Source organism: Vicugna pacos, chromosome 2 (genome assembly GCF_048564905.1).
Source record: "Vicugna pacos chromosome 2, VicPac4, whole genome shotgun sequence".
Taxonomy (NCBI): Eukaryota; Metazoa; Chordata; class Mammalia; order Artiodactyla; family Camelidae; genus Vicugna; species Vicugna pacos.
The window spans coordinates 67,995,659-68,009,918 of NC_132988.1; the positions used below are offsets into that span (position 1 = coordinate 67,995,659).

The 14,260-nt window shown below is 35.9% G+C and overlaps 1 protein-coding gene across 4 annotated transcripts in view; it reads right to left on the reverse strand.

Moving 5' to 3' along the window:
* LOC102524969 (UDP-glucuronosyltransferase 2A2) overlaps nucleotides 1–14,260 on the reverse strand; it is a 43,445-nt gene that overhangs the window by 15,826 nt on the left and 13,359 nt on the right. Inside the window, exon 1 of one of the 4 annotated variants that reach the window (XM_006212497.4) lies at nucleotides 3,530–4,253. The exons of 2 other annotated variants lie outside the window; for them this stretch is intronic. In XM_006212497.4, coding sequence (XP_006212559.1) covers nucleotides 3,530–4,253 — 724 coding nt within the window. Of the gene's footprint in view, nucleotides 1–3,529; nucleotides 4,254–14,260 lie in introns of those variants that run through there. One more of the 4 variants, XM_072973065.1, reaches the window with a different exon arrangement.

Sequence of the window (14,260 nt, forward strand, 5' to 3'; positions counted from 1 at the left end):
AGGCTTGTCTAGAATATATACAGAATTTACTGAATCAGTAATGAAAACACAAGCAAACGCATTAGAAAAAAATAGACAAAAGACGTGAGCAGGATATTCACTGAAAAATAAATGGAAACAGCCCATAAAATATGAAAAGTTACTCAATCTTGGTAATAATCAAAGAAATCTAAGTAAAACCTAAGATATAATTTCAGATCTGCCAGACTGACGAAACTTAAAAAATCCTTTCTTTGGAGTGTTGTAAAATTACAGCATGGTGATAGTCACTGGACTTGTAAACATGCTAACTATCACTGTACACTTAAAATGTGTGAATTTTATGGTATGCCAATTACATCTCAATACAACTGTTAATAAAGGTCATTCAATGATATGCTAAGTGAGGATGTGGTACAATGAAGATTAAAAAGCCCTGTTGGTTAAGGTAAAAATTTGTATAATTTTGGTTGGAATATAATTTTTTGAGAAAAGTCTAAAATTACCCAATAGGGGGAAATATACAGATGTGTGTGTGTGTGTGTGTGTACACACATATATACACACACACACAAACTATTATATATATATAGTTTATATCCTATTGATACTATTGGTCTTGTACAACAGAGGACGTATACAAGAAAGTTCATAATAGCAGCATTACATTAAAAAGTTGTAAACAGCTAGTCATCCATACACAGAATGTCATGGTGCTGTCACACAACAGAACACTGTCTATAGAGCTTTAGGAAAATAAAAAAGGAAATAAAGAAAGAAAACACTTGATTGCATCCTATAGAGTATCAGGCATAAGTAGCGTATCTATGCCTGTATTTGTAGACTATTAAAAAACTAGACAATAAAGTGTTGAGGAAATCATATACAATGGGAGACATAAAATTTTCAAGAAAATGTTCACCAAAGTCAGGGCGGTGGGCTCTACTGGAAGAAGGGTGTTTCTAAGATACTGGCAACAGTCTATTTCTCAACTTGGTTATAGGGCATACAGAAGTTTATTTTATTATTTCTTACAACTGTATACTTACATTTTATTTGCTTCTTTTTGTTATATTTTCTAAAATCTGAAAGGACATGCATAATATTTTAAAATATATATAAAATATTTTTATGTAGGAATAAATTAGTTTAAAATTCCTAAGTCAACTGATGAGCTTAAAAAGATGTCTGTAATGCATATTATAGGGGAAAAAAGGCTTTAAATTCCCTAAAATGCCAGGACAGTTGGAGGTCAATAGGATAAACAGCCCAAAAGAAAATGGAATACCTGCTGGTCACCCAAGAAAAGATCTGAGGATAAAAGCTAAATGGTTCAAAACGTTTAGAAGGCATTGCGGCAGAGATTTAGGTACAATAAACTTAGGGCAACCTTTTTTTTTGTAATACCAGAGCTGGAACAATCCAAGTATACCTTTCAGCACTAGACCAAAGTCCAATGATTTGTTATATCCATTCAATTGAATATTATTAAATCAATATAAGAAATAATGTAGATCTTAAAATGTTGTGTGGAAAGATATCAAATCTACATTAAGTGATAAAAAAGAAGTAAAGATAAATATTTAGTCATTGTTACTACTGGTAAAAAAGAAAAACTATATATACTTATGTTTAATATTATATAGACAATATTTTGATGTAAAGAAAAGAAAAATGAATAGTCTTACATAAGAGAAATGTGAAGCCAATTATCATTCACTATATATACTTTTGTTCTATTTGAATTTTTTAGCCATTTGTATTAGTTGTTTTTATTATGACATCAAGAATGAAATTATACTCATAATGCATTCAGAATTGCCCATTAAAGAACATGAGAGAGTACAGGAATGAAACTCAATGAAAGTACTTACAGTAAAAGAAAAACCTGTTAAATATAAGAGTTAAAAATTTGCCATAGATCCTGAGACTACATTTGTTTCATAACATGTATACATGCAGAATTTTTTACCTTTCCTCTAATTATGCATAATATGACAAACGTCCTAGAAAGTTATTGATTGGAGTTAGGGAAGCGTCTCTAATTATCAGAGTATATTTCTAAGCGTAGAACTGAGGCCAAGGTCCTGGTCTTTTTAACCTAAAATCCATAGAGTAAGACACTGCCTACACTCAGGAAGTTCTTACTGGTTGTTAAATTATGTATTGTGAAACCAGTGCAGTGTAAATTTAAAACCATGTGTAAAGCTAAAGATTTTTAAAGTGGATTTTTTGAACATTAGTTCTGTGAAACAATGTATATATTGAAAATCAGTGTTATGGACTGACCTATGTTCCTCTAATATTAATTTATTAAAGTCTGACTCGATTTGAAGATAGGTCCTTTAAAGAGGTAATTAAAGTTAAATGAAGTCATAAGAGTGGGCCCTAATCCAGCACAACAGATCTTACAAGAAGAGGAAGAGACACTAGGAATGTACAAGCCAGAGAGATCAACTTCCAGGGAAACTAGCCTTGACAACACCTTGGTTTTGGACTTTCAGCTTCCAGAACTATGAGAAAATTAATTTCTAGTGTTTATGCCCCCTGGTCTGTTAACTGTAGCAGCCTTAGCAAACTAATGTATTAAGGATGGTAACTGAGTTAATATTTCCAATGAACACCCAATATGATCTTTTGTTTGTTAGTTCATCTTCATGATTCTCAAAAAATAGTTGGAGTAAAAGCCCACTTCAGTTGATGGAATCAGATGAGAGCTGGATATGTGAAAAGTGCAAAGCAAAACCATTCTTTATTAGAAACAGCAAGCAACTAAAAATAGAATATACATAACTAGTGAAGCAAAAAATAAACTGTTTTTTAACACCTCAAGCTGGAAATGATTTTAAGTTTTCTATCCGATTTTTTAGATTTTTGTATAATACTCCCACAAGAAGTATAAAGCATCCTAAGAAACTTTTCAGGATGAGCAGCTGTGATGAAGCAGTTTACATCCAACTTTATGAGCAAGATAGGAATAGCAGGTACTCTGGTCCAACAGAAGAATGGTATCAATTTTGAATCTGATTATCCATGATTCTCAAAATTTGTAAAGCAATATTCAGACTAAATCATATACCAGCTTTGTTGTCCCATTGTTAATATAGCTCAAGTTTCAGTTTATTACTGGAATCAGGCAAAAGGATTATCTTTGTCTTTCAACATATGTCACCATCTTTCGACCAGTAAGAAATCAAACATCCTCCACTATGAAAACTCAGCGTACTAGACTTTTTTGTGATATCTTACATCCAACAAAAAATACATCTTCCCGGATTGACATGTATTGGTGTATTTTATATTTCATTTTGTTTTGCTAACAATCTCTTAAGCGCTGAAGTACCCTCCAAAAGAGATGACAGTAAAGAAAGAGTAACCATGGCAACCCTTCCCAATTCGTTACTGAATAACAGTTCATGGCTATCACTCGTAGACTTTTATGTGGACGTGCAAGTTTTAAAAATATGTTCCTTTCATTGTCCTAGACTTCTCTTAAACCTCCTTAGCTGCTCCTGTTAAGTACTTTAGAGTGAAAAGTAGAGTCTCTTACCCAGTGCTTCACTGTAAAACTGGTCCCAAAACCGAGTGTCATGTTGCTGGAGCCAGAAGTCAAAGAAAATGGAAAACATTACATTTTTTATCCTTTCTGGAAAGGTCATTCTGTCTGTTAGTCCTGCCATGGCAACGGGCACATAGGAGGGTGGAGAAGGGAGTTTCCCACAGTATTTCTCCATCGTGTTACCCATGAAGAGCCTTAGCGTGTACATAAAAGGGACCTCTAGCAACTCAGCAATCAGCTCCCCACAGGGTGTCACAGGGTCGATAATCATAACGTTGTAGTTGCTTTCCCGGAGCTTCTTCATTAGTGACTGATTGTAGACTACGCCCTCACACAGAAGTTTATAATCTCCAGTAACTTGAAAAAGAAAATCCTGCAGTTTTTTGGCTGACTGCCAGGCTGACAATGATGGCATGATGTTAACAGTTAAGTCTAAAAAGGCATTTAGTGTATTTATAGCGGTCTCTGTGTCCTGGGACATGGGGATCACCTCGAAGTTCAGCTCGGAAGGCTTTTTGAAATCAATGATGAAATTTTGTGGCGGCACCAACACAGTCACTTCGTGGCCTCTTTCCGTGAGTTCCTCCAGAGTAACCTTTAGATTGAGCCAATGACTCATGTCACAGGGCCACACCAGGACCTTCCCGCAGAATCCACAGCCAGCAGAGCAGAGCTGCAGCAGTAGAATTGCTGAAACCCATTTCTCAGACACCATGACAGCAATCCCCTCACACACTACTCTGCAGAGGTTGACCATGTGCTGGGCATAGAAGCAAAGTGGTACTTTAGATATCTATCAAGTTAAAAATTAACTTCTAGAGTTAGGCAATGACCCTTACACACGGAGATGTTTGCCCAATATACAATATTCGATATTTGTTCAGGAGGAGGTATAAAATATTTATGTATTTTGGAGGACATAATTGCAACTTTATTTTAGTTTCTTATTGCACCATTATAGTTTGTTTTAAATATGTTAAAGTATAAAACATATTTTTCATTGACAATTTTAAAATATGATAGAAGAACCCATTTAAGTGAGTCTAGTAAATGATACTAGGTTTAATAATACTGGACTTAATGATTAGTAATTTGGGGAAACAAAAATGTAGGTCCTATAATAAGGTTGGTCACATGTTAGTATGTGGATAAGACACACACGTCACATCATAATAGGGGGACTTTACTCAATATCATACAAAGGTAGAGCATTTCAGGGCCTCAGAAGACGCTGTCACTCCAATGTAAAGAAAATCAGACAAAGCTTCAGAATGGAGGGGACATTTCAGCTAAATCCAGAAGTAAAGTTTACAAAAGATGGATTCTGAAGGTGAATGGACAAAAAGGAGAAAAAAATCAGTGATACATAAGTCATGGTCACTTAAGTATACAGTTATTAGTCCAGTGTGTATGGAGCAGAGGCTAACACAGAGCAGGGCAGAAAAGGAAAATATTGGTTAAAATAGGACACTTTGGAGAGTTTTGAATCTTATACTCTGGGTTCAGTTTTAATCTTCATGAAAAGGTGTCCATTCAAATTTTTAATTCAGGTTCAGAAAATGATTATTATGTCCTTTAATAAAACCATTTTGGCAACTAAATAGGATTTGAGTTGCAGAGAAAAAAGACTATGTAAGTGTTAAAAATTAAATATTAGGAAAGCAAAATCTGATGAGAGCCGCTGGGAGAATATAATATTGGTTTGTGACTGGGGGGCCCAGAAGGAGAGCCTTATGACTGATGAGAAGTGAGAGGTGACCAGTAGCTAACAAGGAAGTGCTCGGTTTGTACTTTGAGCAACCAGAGTGTGACAATGACTCCAGCAAAATCATGAAACACTAAGGGAGAAGTAGCTATGGGAAGATTTTACGACAAGCAGTATGTACATGAATGACTGCGTGTGCCTGTGAATCACAAGGGAGGGGTAAAATTTAGAAGTAGAGGTTTTGTGTCCAATCATCCATCCATCTTTCAATCCAATTACAATTATTGTCCAAATCATTTGCTATGTCATACCTTCAACAAGCTGTGTTTAGCACTTAGTATAGGCCAGATTGTATATTATACACAGGGCATAAAGAGACGAGTAAGATACAGTTCCAATCCAAAGGGATTTCACAGATTATTACAGAAAATAAACCAGTTAAAAAAATACTAATTCCACAAGTATAAGGAAGATAGATCTTAAGAAGGAGAGATGAACTGCAGAGGGGCAAAGCCCATGAAGGAGGTTGCGTGGGAGAGGAAGGGAATGATGAAATTATGAGTTAGCTAAGTCTTTAAGAGTCTAGCAATTTGAAAATTATCACTTACAAGTAAAAGAGAATATTAATGTATGTGTGTTCTACGAAGTGTAACATAGTTATATCAAGGGGTTTATTCAGTTACAAAATTATATTCATTTCAATAATTTGAAAGAGCCATATTAAAATTTCAAATCCATTAAGAGTTTTTCTGTTTTGCTAAAATGAAAACCTAGAGTACATTTGCTTAAAAGATGCCAAGATAAATCCAGGATCAAAGATTGAGAGTGGTGCTGTGTTGCATAATTAAGCTTTGCATAAGTTCTTACAGTAATTGGTAAAAAGCAGAGTTCAAAAGAGAGTCAGAAAATAGGAAGATAGGGCAGGACCATGAAACCATTAGAAGAAAACTGAGATAACGTTATAATCTTAGAGGGTGAAAGTTCTTTTATACAGGGTAAATAATCTTGAAGTGATTAAAAAAAAGACTGATAAATTTATCTATTCACTATGCCAAAGTTCATGAAATACTGTAAACAGTTTAAACAAAGCCAAAGAGCGAGCAAAGATACATAATACAGCTCAGAAACTGACTCCACAATGTATGTGTTATTAGAGAGATATTTCTAGCTACTTTGTTATGAGAAAACTAAGAGTTCAGGTTATGAGGAAAGATTTATTTGCATAAATTTAAAAGTGTAGGCATATTTTCACTTACGTCAAACTGAAATATTTAAAATTTTGGATAAAATATAAAATTAGGTCATTTTTTGATTTGGCAAGGAAGTTAAAAAATCAGCAGAATCCCTAGACAAAGTCAAAGCAGGGATTCTGATGTTCAAGCTTGATGTTTCTTTGAAGAATACACAGTAAAGTGGCAGGAGAGGGGAGAAGGAAAGTCTCAAGGCTTATCTAAGACCCCCACACCCCACATAACATTCACATAATGCTAGATTCCCAAGATCTGGCCTCACTTCTACAAACGAGTTCCCTTACAGAGAAGTTTATAGCAGGGAAAATTTCTTGGCTTTGTGTGGATAAAAAAAAAATCTTCCCTTAGAATTCTTAACAAAGTCAACCTTCAAATTTTCTAATTTGATTTTCAGTTCAAATTAGAAAAGCCTCTTTGAAGAAACTTTGACCCCAGCTTCAAAGGCTTCCCACAGGTAAAATTCCAGAGTAAATAATTTGCAAAGAAACAAGACCTCATGACTGAGAAACAGTGCAAGCAACAGAAATCAGAAATATTAACATAATGATTAGAAATATTATTATTGTTTGAGACAAAAAATACAGTTTTCTTGTACAACATTTTTAAGGGTATGAAAGAGAAGTCTGAAAATATGAGCAAGGAACAAGGGATTAAAAAGAATAATTGTGAAAATCTGTTAAAAAAAACAAAGAGAATTACTGGAAATTAAGAATTCAACACATGAAACTTAAAATTCAAGGGCTAGATTGAAGAGTAGATTAAGCACAACTGTAGAAATAAACAGTGACGCAAAAGAGAAATCTGAAGATGTTACTTAGAGTTACATTCTGAATAAAAAGAAAAAAAAACATGGAATAGGAAATATGATAGAATGGTGAAGAGACATGGAGAATAGACTAAGACGTCTGATTCTAGCTATTGGTTTTGCCTACTTGATGCCTTTTCTCCAAGTCTTTTTTCACTCTTTAAAGCTTGTGCCTTTTTCATGCAACCCAAACTGCCCAACTAAGCTCTTCATTCATGTTCTTTTAACAAAATTTTCCAATTATCTTAAATCTTTATATAAATAATAATTTTAGACATAAAAAGTTGCAAATTAAGTATAGAGATTTTTGTATACCCTGCAATAGTTATTACTATGAGTTTGCCTAATGGTGATTTTCTATTTCCATTACTCCTTCTGTAAATATTGTTTTTTACTGTAAAGGATTGCAAAAATATGTGCAAACATGTAATTAATATATTTCACATTGTCTCATAGTATCTCCTGTCAGGATACTTGTTAATTACAAAGGGTAAAATCATGAGACTCTTAGCAGACACCATCTTAACTCAGTGATTAAAACATGGTCACTAGTAATACCTTTCTATCTATAATAGGTACACCTGCGATAGACCATGTGGTGAGGGACACAAGACCGCCTCTGCGGTATTCTTATCCCTGAAGCCTAATCTCACCTTAATCACCAGAGAACACCAGGAAAAAAAAAAAGGGATATTCTAAAAAGTAACTAGCCAGTGCTCTTCATGAATAACAAACAGAAAGACTATGAAGTGTTCTTTGGATAAATACCAGAAGTGGAATGGCTCAAGCATATGGTAATTCTATTCTTAATCTTTTGAGGAATCACCATACTGTCCTTGGTGGCTGCACCAATTTACGTTCCTGCTAACAGTTTATGAGGGTTCCCTTTTCTCCACATCCTCACCAGCACTTGTTATTTCTTCCCTTTTTGATAACAGCAGTTCTAACAGGCGTGGGGTGATATCTCGTGGTTTTGATTTGCATTTGATAGTTAGTAATGTTGAGCATCTTTTCATATGCCTGTTGGCCATCTGTATGTCTACTCAGCTTCTCTACCCATTTTTTAGTTTGGCTGCTTTTTTGTCGTTACTGAGTTACATGAGTTCTTTATATACATTTTGGATATTAACTCTTTATCAGATACATGATTTGCAAATATCTTTTCCCATTATGTAAGTTGTCTTTTCATTTTGTTGGCATTTGCCTTTGCTATACAGAAGCTTTTTAGTTTGATGTAGTCCCACTTGTCTTATTTTTGCTTTTGTTTCCCTTGCCCGAGGAGACATATCCAGAAAAACATTTTTAATACCTATGCCTAAAAAGTATGTCTATGTTTCCTTTTAGGAGTTTTATAGTATGTTTTACATATAAGTCTTTAATCCATTTTGAATTGACTTTTGTGTATGATGTGAGATAATGTTTTAGTTTTATTTTTTTGCATGTAGTTGTCCAGTATTTTAACACCATTCATTGAAGAGAGTATCCTTTCTCCAGTGAATGTTCTTTGCTCCTTTGTCAGTAATTAATTGCCTATATGTGTGTGGGTTTATTTCTGGCCTCTCACTTCTGTTCCATTGATTTATGTATCTGTTTTTCAGCCAATTCCATGCTGTTTTGATTATTTCAGTTTTGTGATATAATTCAAAATCAGGGTATGTGGTACTTCCAGCTTACTGAATTCTTCAGTGCCAGAATTTCTGTTTGGTTCTTTTTAGAGTTTAAATCTCCCATGTAAAGTATTCTTTCTGTTAATTAATTTAATAATTTAATTCCTGAGCTCACTGAATTGCCTTGCCGAATTTTCTTGTGGCTTGTTGAGGTTTTTAACTGTAGCTGTCAGATCTGTGACTTTAAGTTCGGTTTCTGGAGAACAGTCATTTTCTTAGTGGTACAATGTTACTGTGGCTCTTCATGATGCTTGATGAGTTGTTCCTCTGCTGGCACATTTGAAATAGCAAACACCTATTTTCTTTAACCAAAATTTTTTAAACTTGATTCTAATGATTTGGCTGGTTAGAAATTAAAGGTCTTTCTACTGTTTTCCAGTAGATGACACTATAGCACAAGTTTTTGGTTTCTCTTACTCTACTATATTTGAGTAGGCATTTTCCACCCTCCACTAACTGTCAGAGCTGTTGCCTGGTGCCCTCCTTGCACTGCTTGTGCCTCTTGGGTCGTTGGAGCCTTGCTGCTGCTGGTGTCACTGGCTTCTCTGCCTGAGGTTCCAGGATGATGGGCACTTCTGCTGCTGTGTCTGGGGTCTCCTATGTCAGAGGGGCTTGGTTTGCACAGGGAGAGGGGGAAGATGGGGTGAAGCGGGGGTTACAGGTGCCTCTGCTGTGCCTGGGGTTGCTGGGTTCACAGGCACTGCCACTGACAGCAGGGGCCAGGGACTGGAGTTGTGGGTTCCTCCATGGCTGGAGGGACAGAGCCACAGGCCCAGCTCCTACTGCCGCCCAGTTAGCTGGGGCTGCAAGTGCCTTGCTGCCAGGAGGCAGGAGTCAGTCCTGTGCACTGGCTTCCCTGCTGCTACCATGTTCTCTGCAGCTGAGTTGCTGGGATCACAGGCATCACCTCCACTCTTCCCTTGGTTACACCTCCTCTATGGAGTCCAGTCCACTCACTTTTAGATGTACAGATGGTACATCTAGGAAGGGCATTAGCTGCAGAATCACTGAATAGAAAACTAGATCAGTGATGGATGCTTGATGGATCACAAACTGAACATGAGTGACAACATGACAATGTTACTTCTACAGTTAAAAAACAATTATAGAATGCATTAAGAAACCCACCAAAGAAAAGCCGAAGTTCAAAGAAAACAAAAACACTTACTCAAAAAGATACATACACCCTGATGTTCACAGCAGCATTATTTACAATAGCCAAGTTATGGAAGTGACCTAAGTGTCCATCAGCAGATGAATGGATAAAAAAGATGTGGTGTACGTATACAATGAAATATTACTCAACCATAAAAGAGAATGAAAGTCTGCCACTTGCAAGAACGTGAATGGACCTAGAAGATATTATGCTTCAAGAAATGTCAGACAGAGAAAGGCAAATACTCTAATTTATTACTTACATGTGGAATTTAAAAAAATAAAATGAATGTATCTTCAACAAAACAGGAATAGACTTACAGATACAGAGAACAAACTAGTGACTACCAGTGGGGAGGGGGAAGTGGGTAAGATACGGTTAGAGGATTAAGAGTTATAACCTACTATGTATAAAATAAATAAGCAATAAGGATACATTGTACAGAGCAGGGAAATAGAGCCATTATTTTATAACTTTAAATGGGATATCATCTATAAATATTTTGAATCACTGTGTCATACACCTGAAGCTAATATAATATTATTAATCAACTATACTTCAGTAAGAAAAAGAAAAATGGATGTAAATAAAAGGAATGAAAACTGAGTGGTGAGGTTATTCAGTCTGATAAGTATCTGAAAAGGTCTGGAGAGCAGCTATGTTAGGAAGGGATCCTAGAGATTGATTGATGTGTTGGTTACAAAGGTGCATACATTTGATAACACAAATCACATTGTATATGTACCTTTTTAAGAATCTGAAAACATCTATATGTATGTAAAATAAGCAAGTACAAATAGTAAAAGTATAAATAGGTAATGAAAAAATGCATGCTAGCTAAAGGTAAAATTTTTAGTGTACTTCTTCAGGCAACTTTTATTATATCTAATCTGATTGTTGTTATAAATGTATATATAATTTACTAATGTGTAAATTGCATATTATAGCTCCCTTAGGGGATCAAGGGTGTGTCAGATTATATATCTGACAATACCTGGCAGATTGTCTTACGTCACTGAATGTATTGAATTGTATTAAGTTAAACTGAAATGAGCTGAAGCAGATACAGAAAGGTACGTTATAAAGGGCACTGAGGTAGCATTTTTAAGAAAATGTAAATTAGCCCTTAGTAAAAAATAATAATGAGATAGCACTGCACATCAATAGTATGGTTACAATAAAAAAAAGAACAAAAAGAAAATACTAACTGGTGATGAGAATGGAGAACAGCTGGAAATGGCTGATGAGATTATTGACTGGCACAAGCCCTTGGGAAACTAGAATTTAGCAGCATCTTCTAAAGCTAAACATATACATGCCCTGCAACTTAGCAATTCCACTCTCATGTATACACCCCCTAGTATGGCACATATATATTCACTAAAAGACGTGTACATGAATGTTCATAGCAGTGTTTATCATAAATAGCCAAAACCAAGATAGTCTGCGTGTCCACCAACAGTAGCATGGATAAGTAAAATGTATATTAATACATTAGACTCCGTATAGCTATGAGAATGAACACACTATACCTGCATGCAACAACTTGAACAAATATAAACATCATGACATTAAGCAGAAGGTGCAAAATACAGAAGAGCCATAATGTGTGGTTCATTTACACAGTTTAAATCAGGCAATTTAATCTGTGGTGTCAGAAGTCAAGAAAGTCGATCCATCAGACAGGAGTTGTAGGGACTGGTATGAAGAACAGTAAGGAGTTATGAGTGTAGTAGTGTTTTGCTTTTTGGTTTGGATACTGGTTTGCATGGATGGGTTTATATTGCAAAACTGCAATGAGCTGTACAATTTATGATTTACGTTTAATCTCAAAAGAAAGGTTACACAGAATTTTAGAAATCTCACAGCACTGACCGCAGGAAAGTGGTATGTGAGGAGGAATTAAAAGCTTACGTGAGGACAGATTAACGGAGAGATCCAAGTTTTCTGGGAAAAGGATGAGAGGTTGGCAATGGGGATTAGAATGGGAGTGGGATACAGAAAAAGAAGCAAATAAACAAAATACTAGATCCAGAAAGGTAGCCAGGATCAAATATAAAAATGTTGAGTAGTGCAGCTCAGTTCCAGGAAATTTGGGGAAAGCTAGGGAAAGGTTTAGTTCTAAGGAATCCATCCACAATTTAGCAGTCAGGAAAGAGGGACCAACACGGAGCCCACGTGGTACTGACAGGTAAGAGTAGGCTACACTTGGCGCGTAGATTAGCACTGGGCTTTCCTTTCCTCCTCTGCAGTGTGCTGGGAAAGATGGAGACAAACCAGGAAACCAAAAGACACAGGCAACATGAGGCCATCTGTGGGGAGCCACTCATGACCTGAGGACGGCCGGCACAAAACAGGATAATAAATCTTGAGTGCTAGCGTCAGGCTTTGAGGTTGATCTATCAAAGACAATCTCTGTCCCACCACCCCTTTGAGATGTTTGCGCCAAGGAATCTTAAAACCTCAGGAACGTCCTATGCTAATGAGACACTAATGGCCTTTGGGCAAGAAGATACAATCAGCATACAAGTTACTGATCTAAGCCTATGGCGGTTTATGGGAACAATACACAAGTTAATGATTTTACTACACGCTATCAGGTGGTCTTAAGTTTAGAAGACAATGCCTTTGCCTACGTGAAGGAATGCACACTCTAGCTGGTTGAAATTGTATAAATTAACTGCTGAAAATAAACTCGTCGTCCATTCTTGGTCTTGCGTCTTGCAGACTTATTAGAGTGCGACCCTCTCAACCCCACCTTTTAGTGTCGTCTTTCTTTTCTCAGTCCTGTAGCACAGGTTTCTGGACCTGCTCGTTGTCGGCTGGCTCCGACAGCCATCCAGTTTCCTTACCGAATTCACTATTTTCACTGCAACTTTCAAGCCCTTGGTCTTCCTATAGCTGCAGCAAAGGGTGGTCCCAAATCCTGCCCACATGAGAACTATCCTTTTGCTGTATGTACAGCAGATCTCCCTGAGGTGGAGGGAGAGATCCAGCTCAGGGCAATTTGAAGATACCACAGGACAATCAGCCAGGGCAAGATGAATAGAGTCACTCCTGGATATGAATAACAGCGACTAGCATATACCTAGACACGCTTGTTCCATTAGGAGTTAGATGCATATTTAAAATGGAATTGATCATCATTTTTATCTGCTTCATCCATAAATGATTTTCTCATTGATAAATACAATAGGATTTTTAAACGGTGCAATTAGATATTTCCTTGTTACTTACTTCTGTTTCCTTGAAAACAGATCTGTATCATTTTTTTCTTTACCACAGTTAAATGTTATTTTTCTAATTTTTTTCTCACAGAAATGAAGAATAGCTATTGAAAAGGGAACACAGAGATATTTGACATGTTATGAAATCTCTTTTGTTCAAAGATAATAATATCGAATACAAGGTACCTGCCCTGTTTCAGCATCAGTTTACGGTTAACAGGTGTTGCTAATACTTTAAGAATGTAATTGCAAACAAAAAACAGATTGGATTTTACCAGTTCTTCTTGAAAATGTACTTCAATTTGAAATAGAATATTCAAGGTAGTTATTTGTTGTCTAACTATGTTTAGTAACATGAGGAGCGTAAAGGTTTTAAGTAAATAAGATATTTAATCTCTTAATAAGTGGGATTTCTGAAACTAGATTATTATCCTGTGAAAATGAGAAATCAGGAACATTCTGTTTCACAAAGCCTTTTTCACACATTATATAATTTGCCATGGTTTCCTTTGAGAGAGGAGATTTAGTATATCCCAGAGGTCATTTGTTTTCTATAGATATTTACTGACTACTCTATGTACCAGAGCCCTGTGGTAGTGTAATTAGGGCATTGTCACTGCAGAGTTCTCATGTAGTTTGGTGTAAATGACAGTCAACATAAGTATAATCCTTCTCAGTTGCTACAGAATAGCCATACATATACTGTCATATGATCATCCTAGAGAATATAGTGAAATACAAAACAGAAACAGACTCACAGACATAATAAACAATCTGTGGTTAAGGGGGAAAGGGGGTGGGAAGGGATAAATTTGGGAGTTTGAGATTTGCAAAGGTTAACCACTATATATAAAAAATAGATAAAAACAAATTATTCTGTACAGCACAGGGAACCATATCCAATATCTTGTA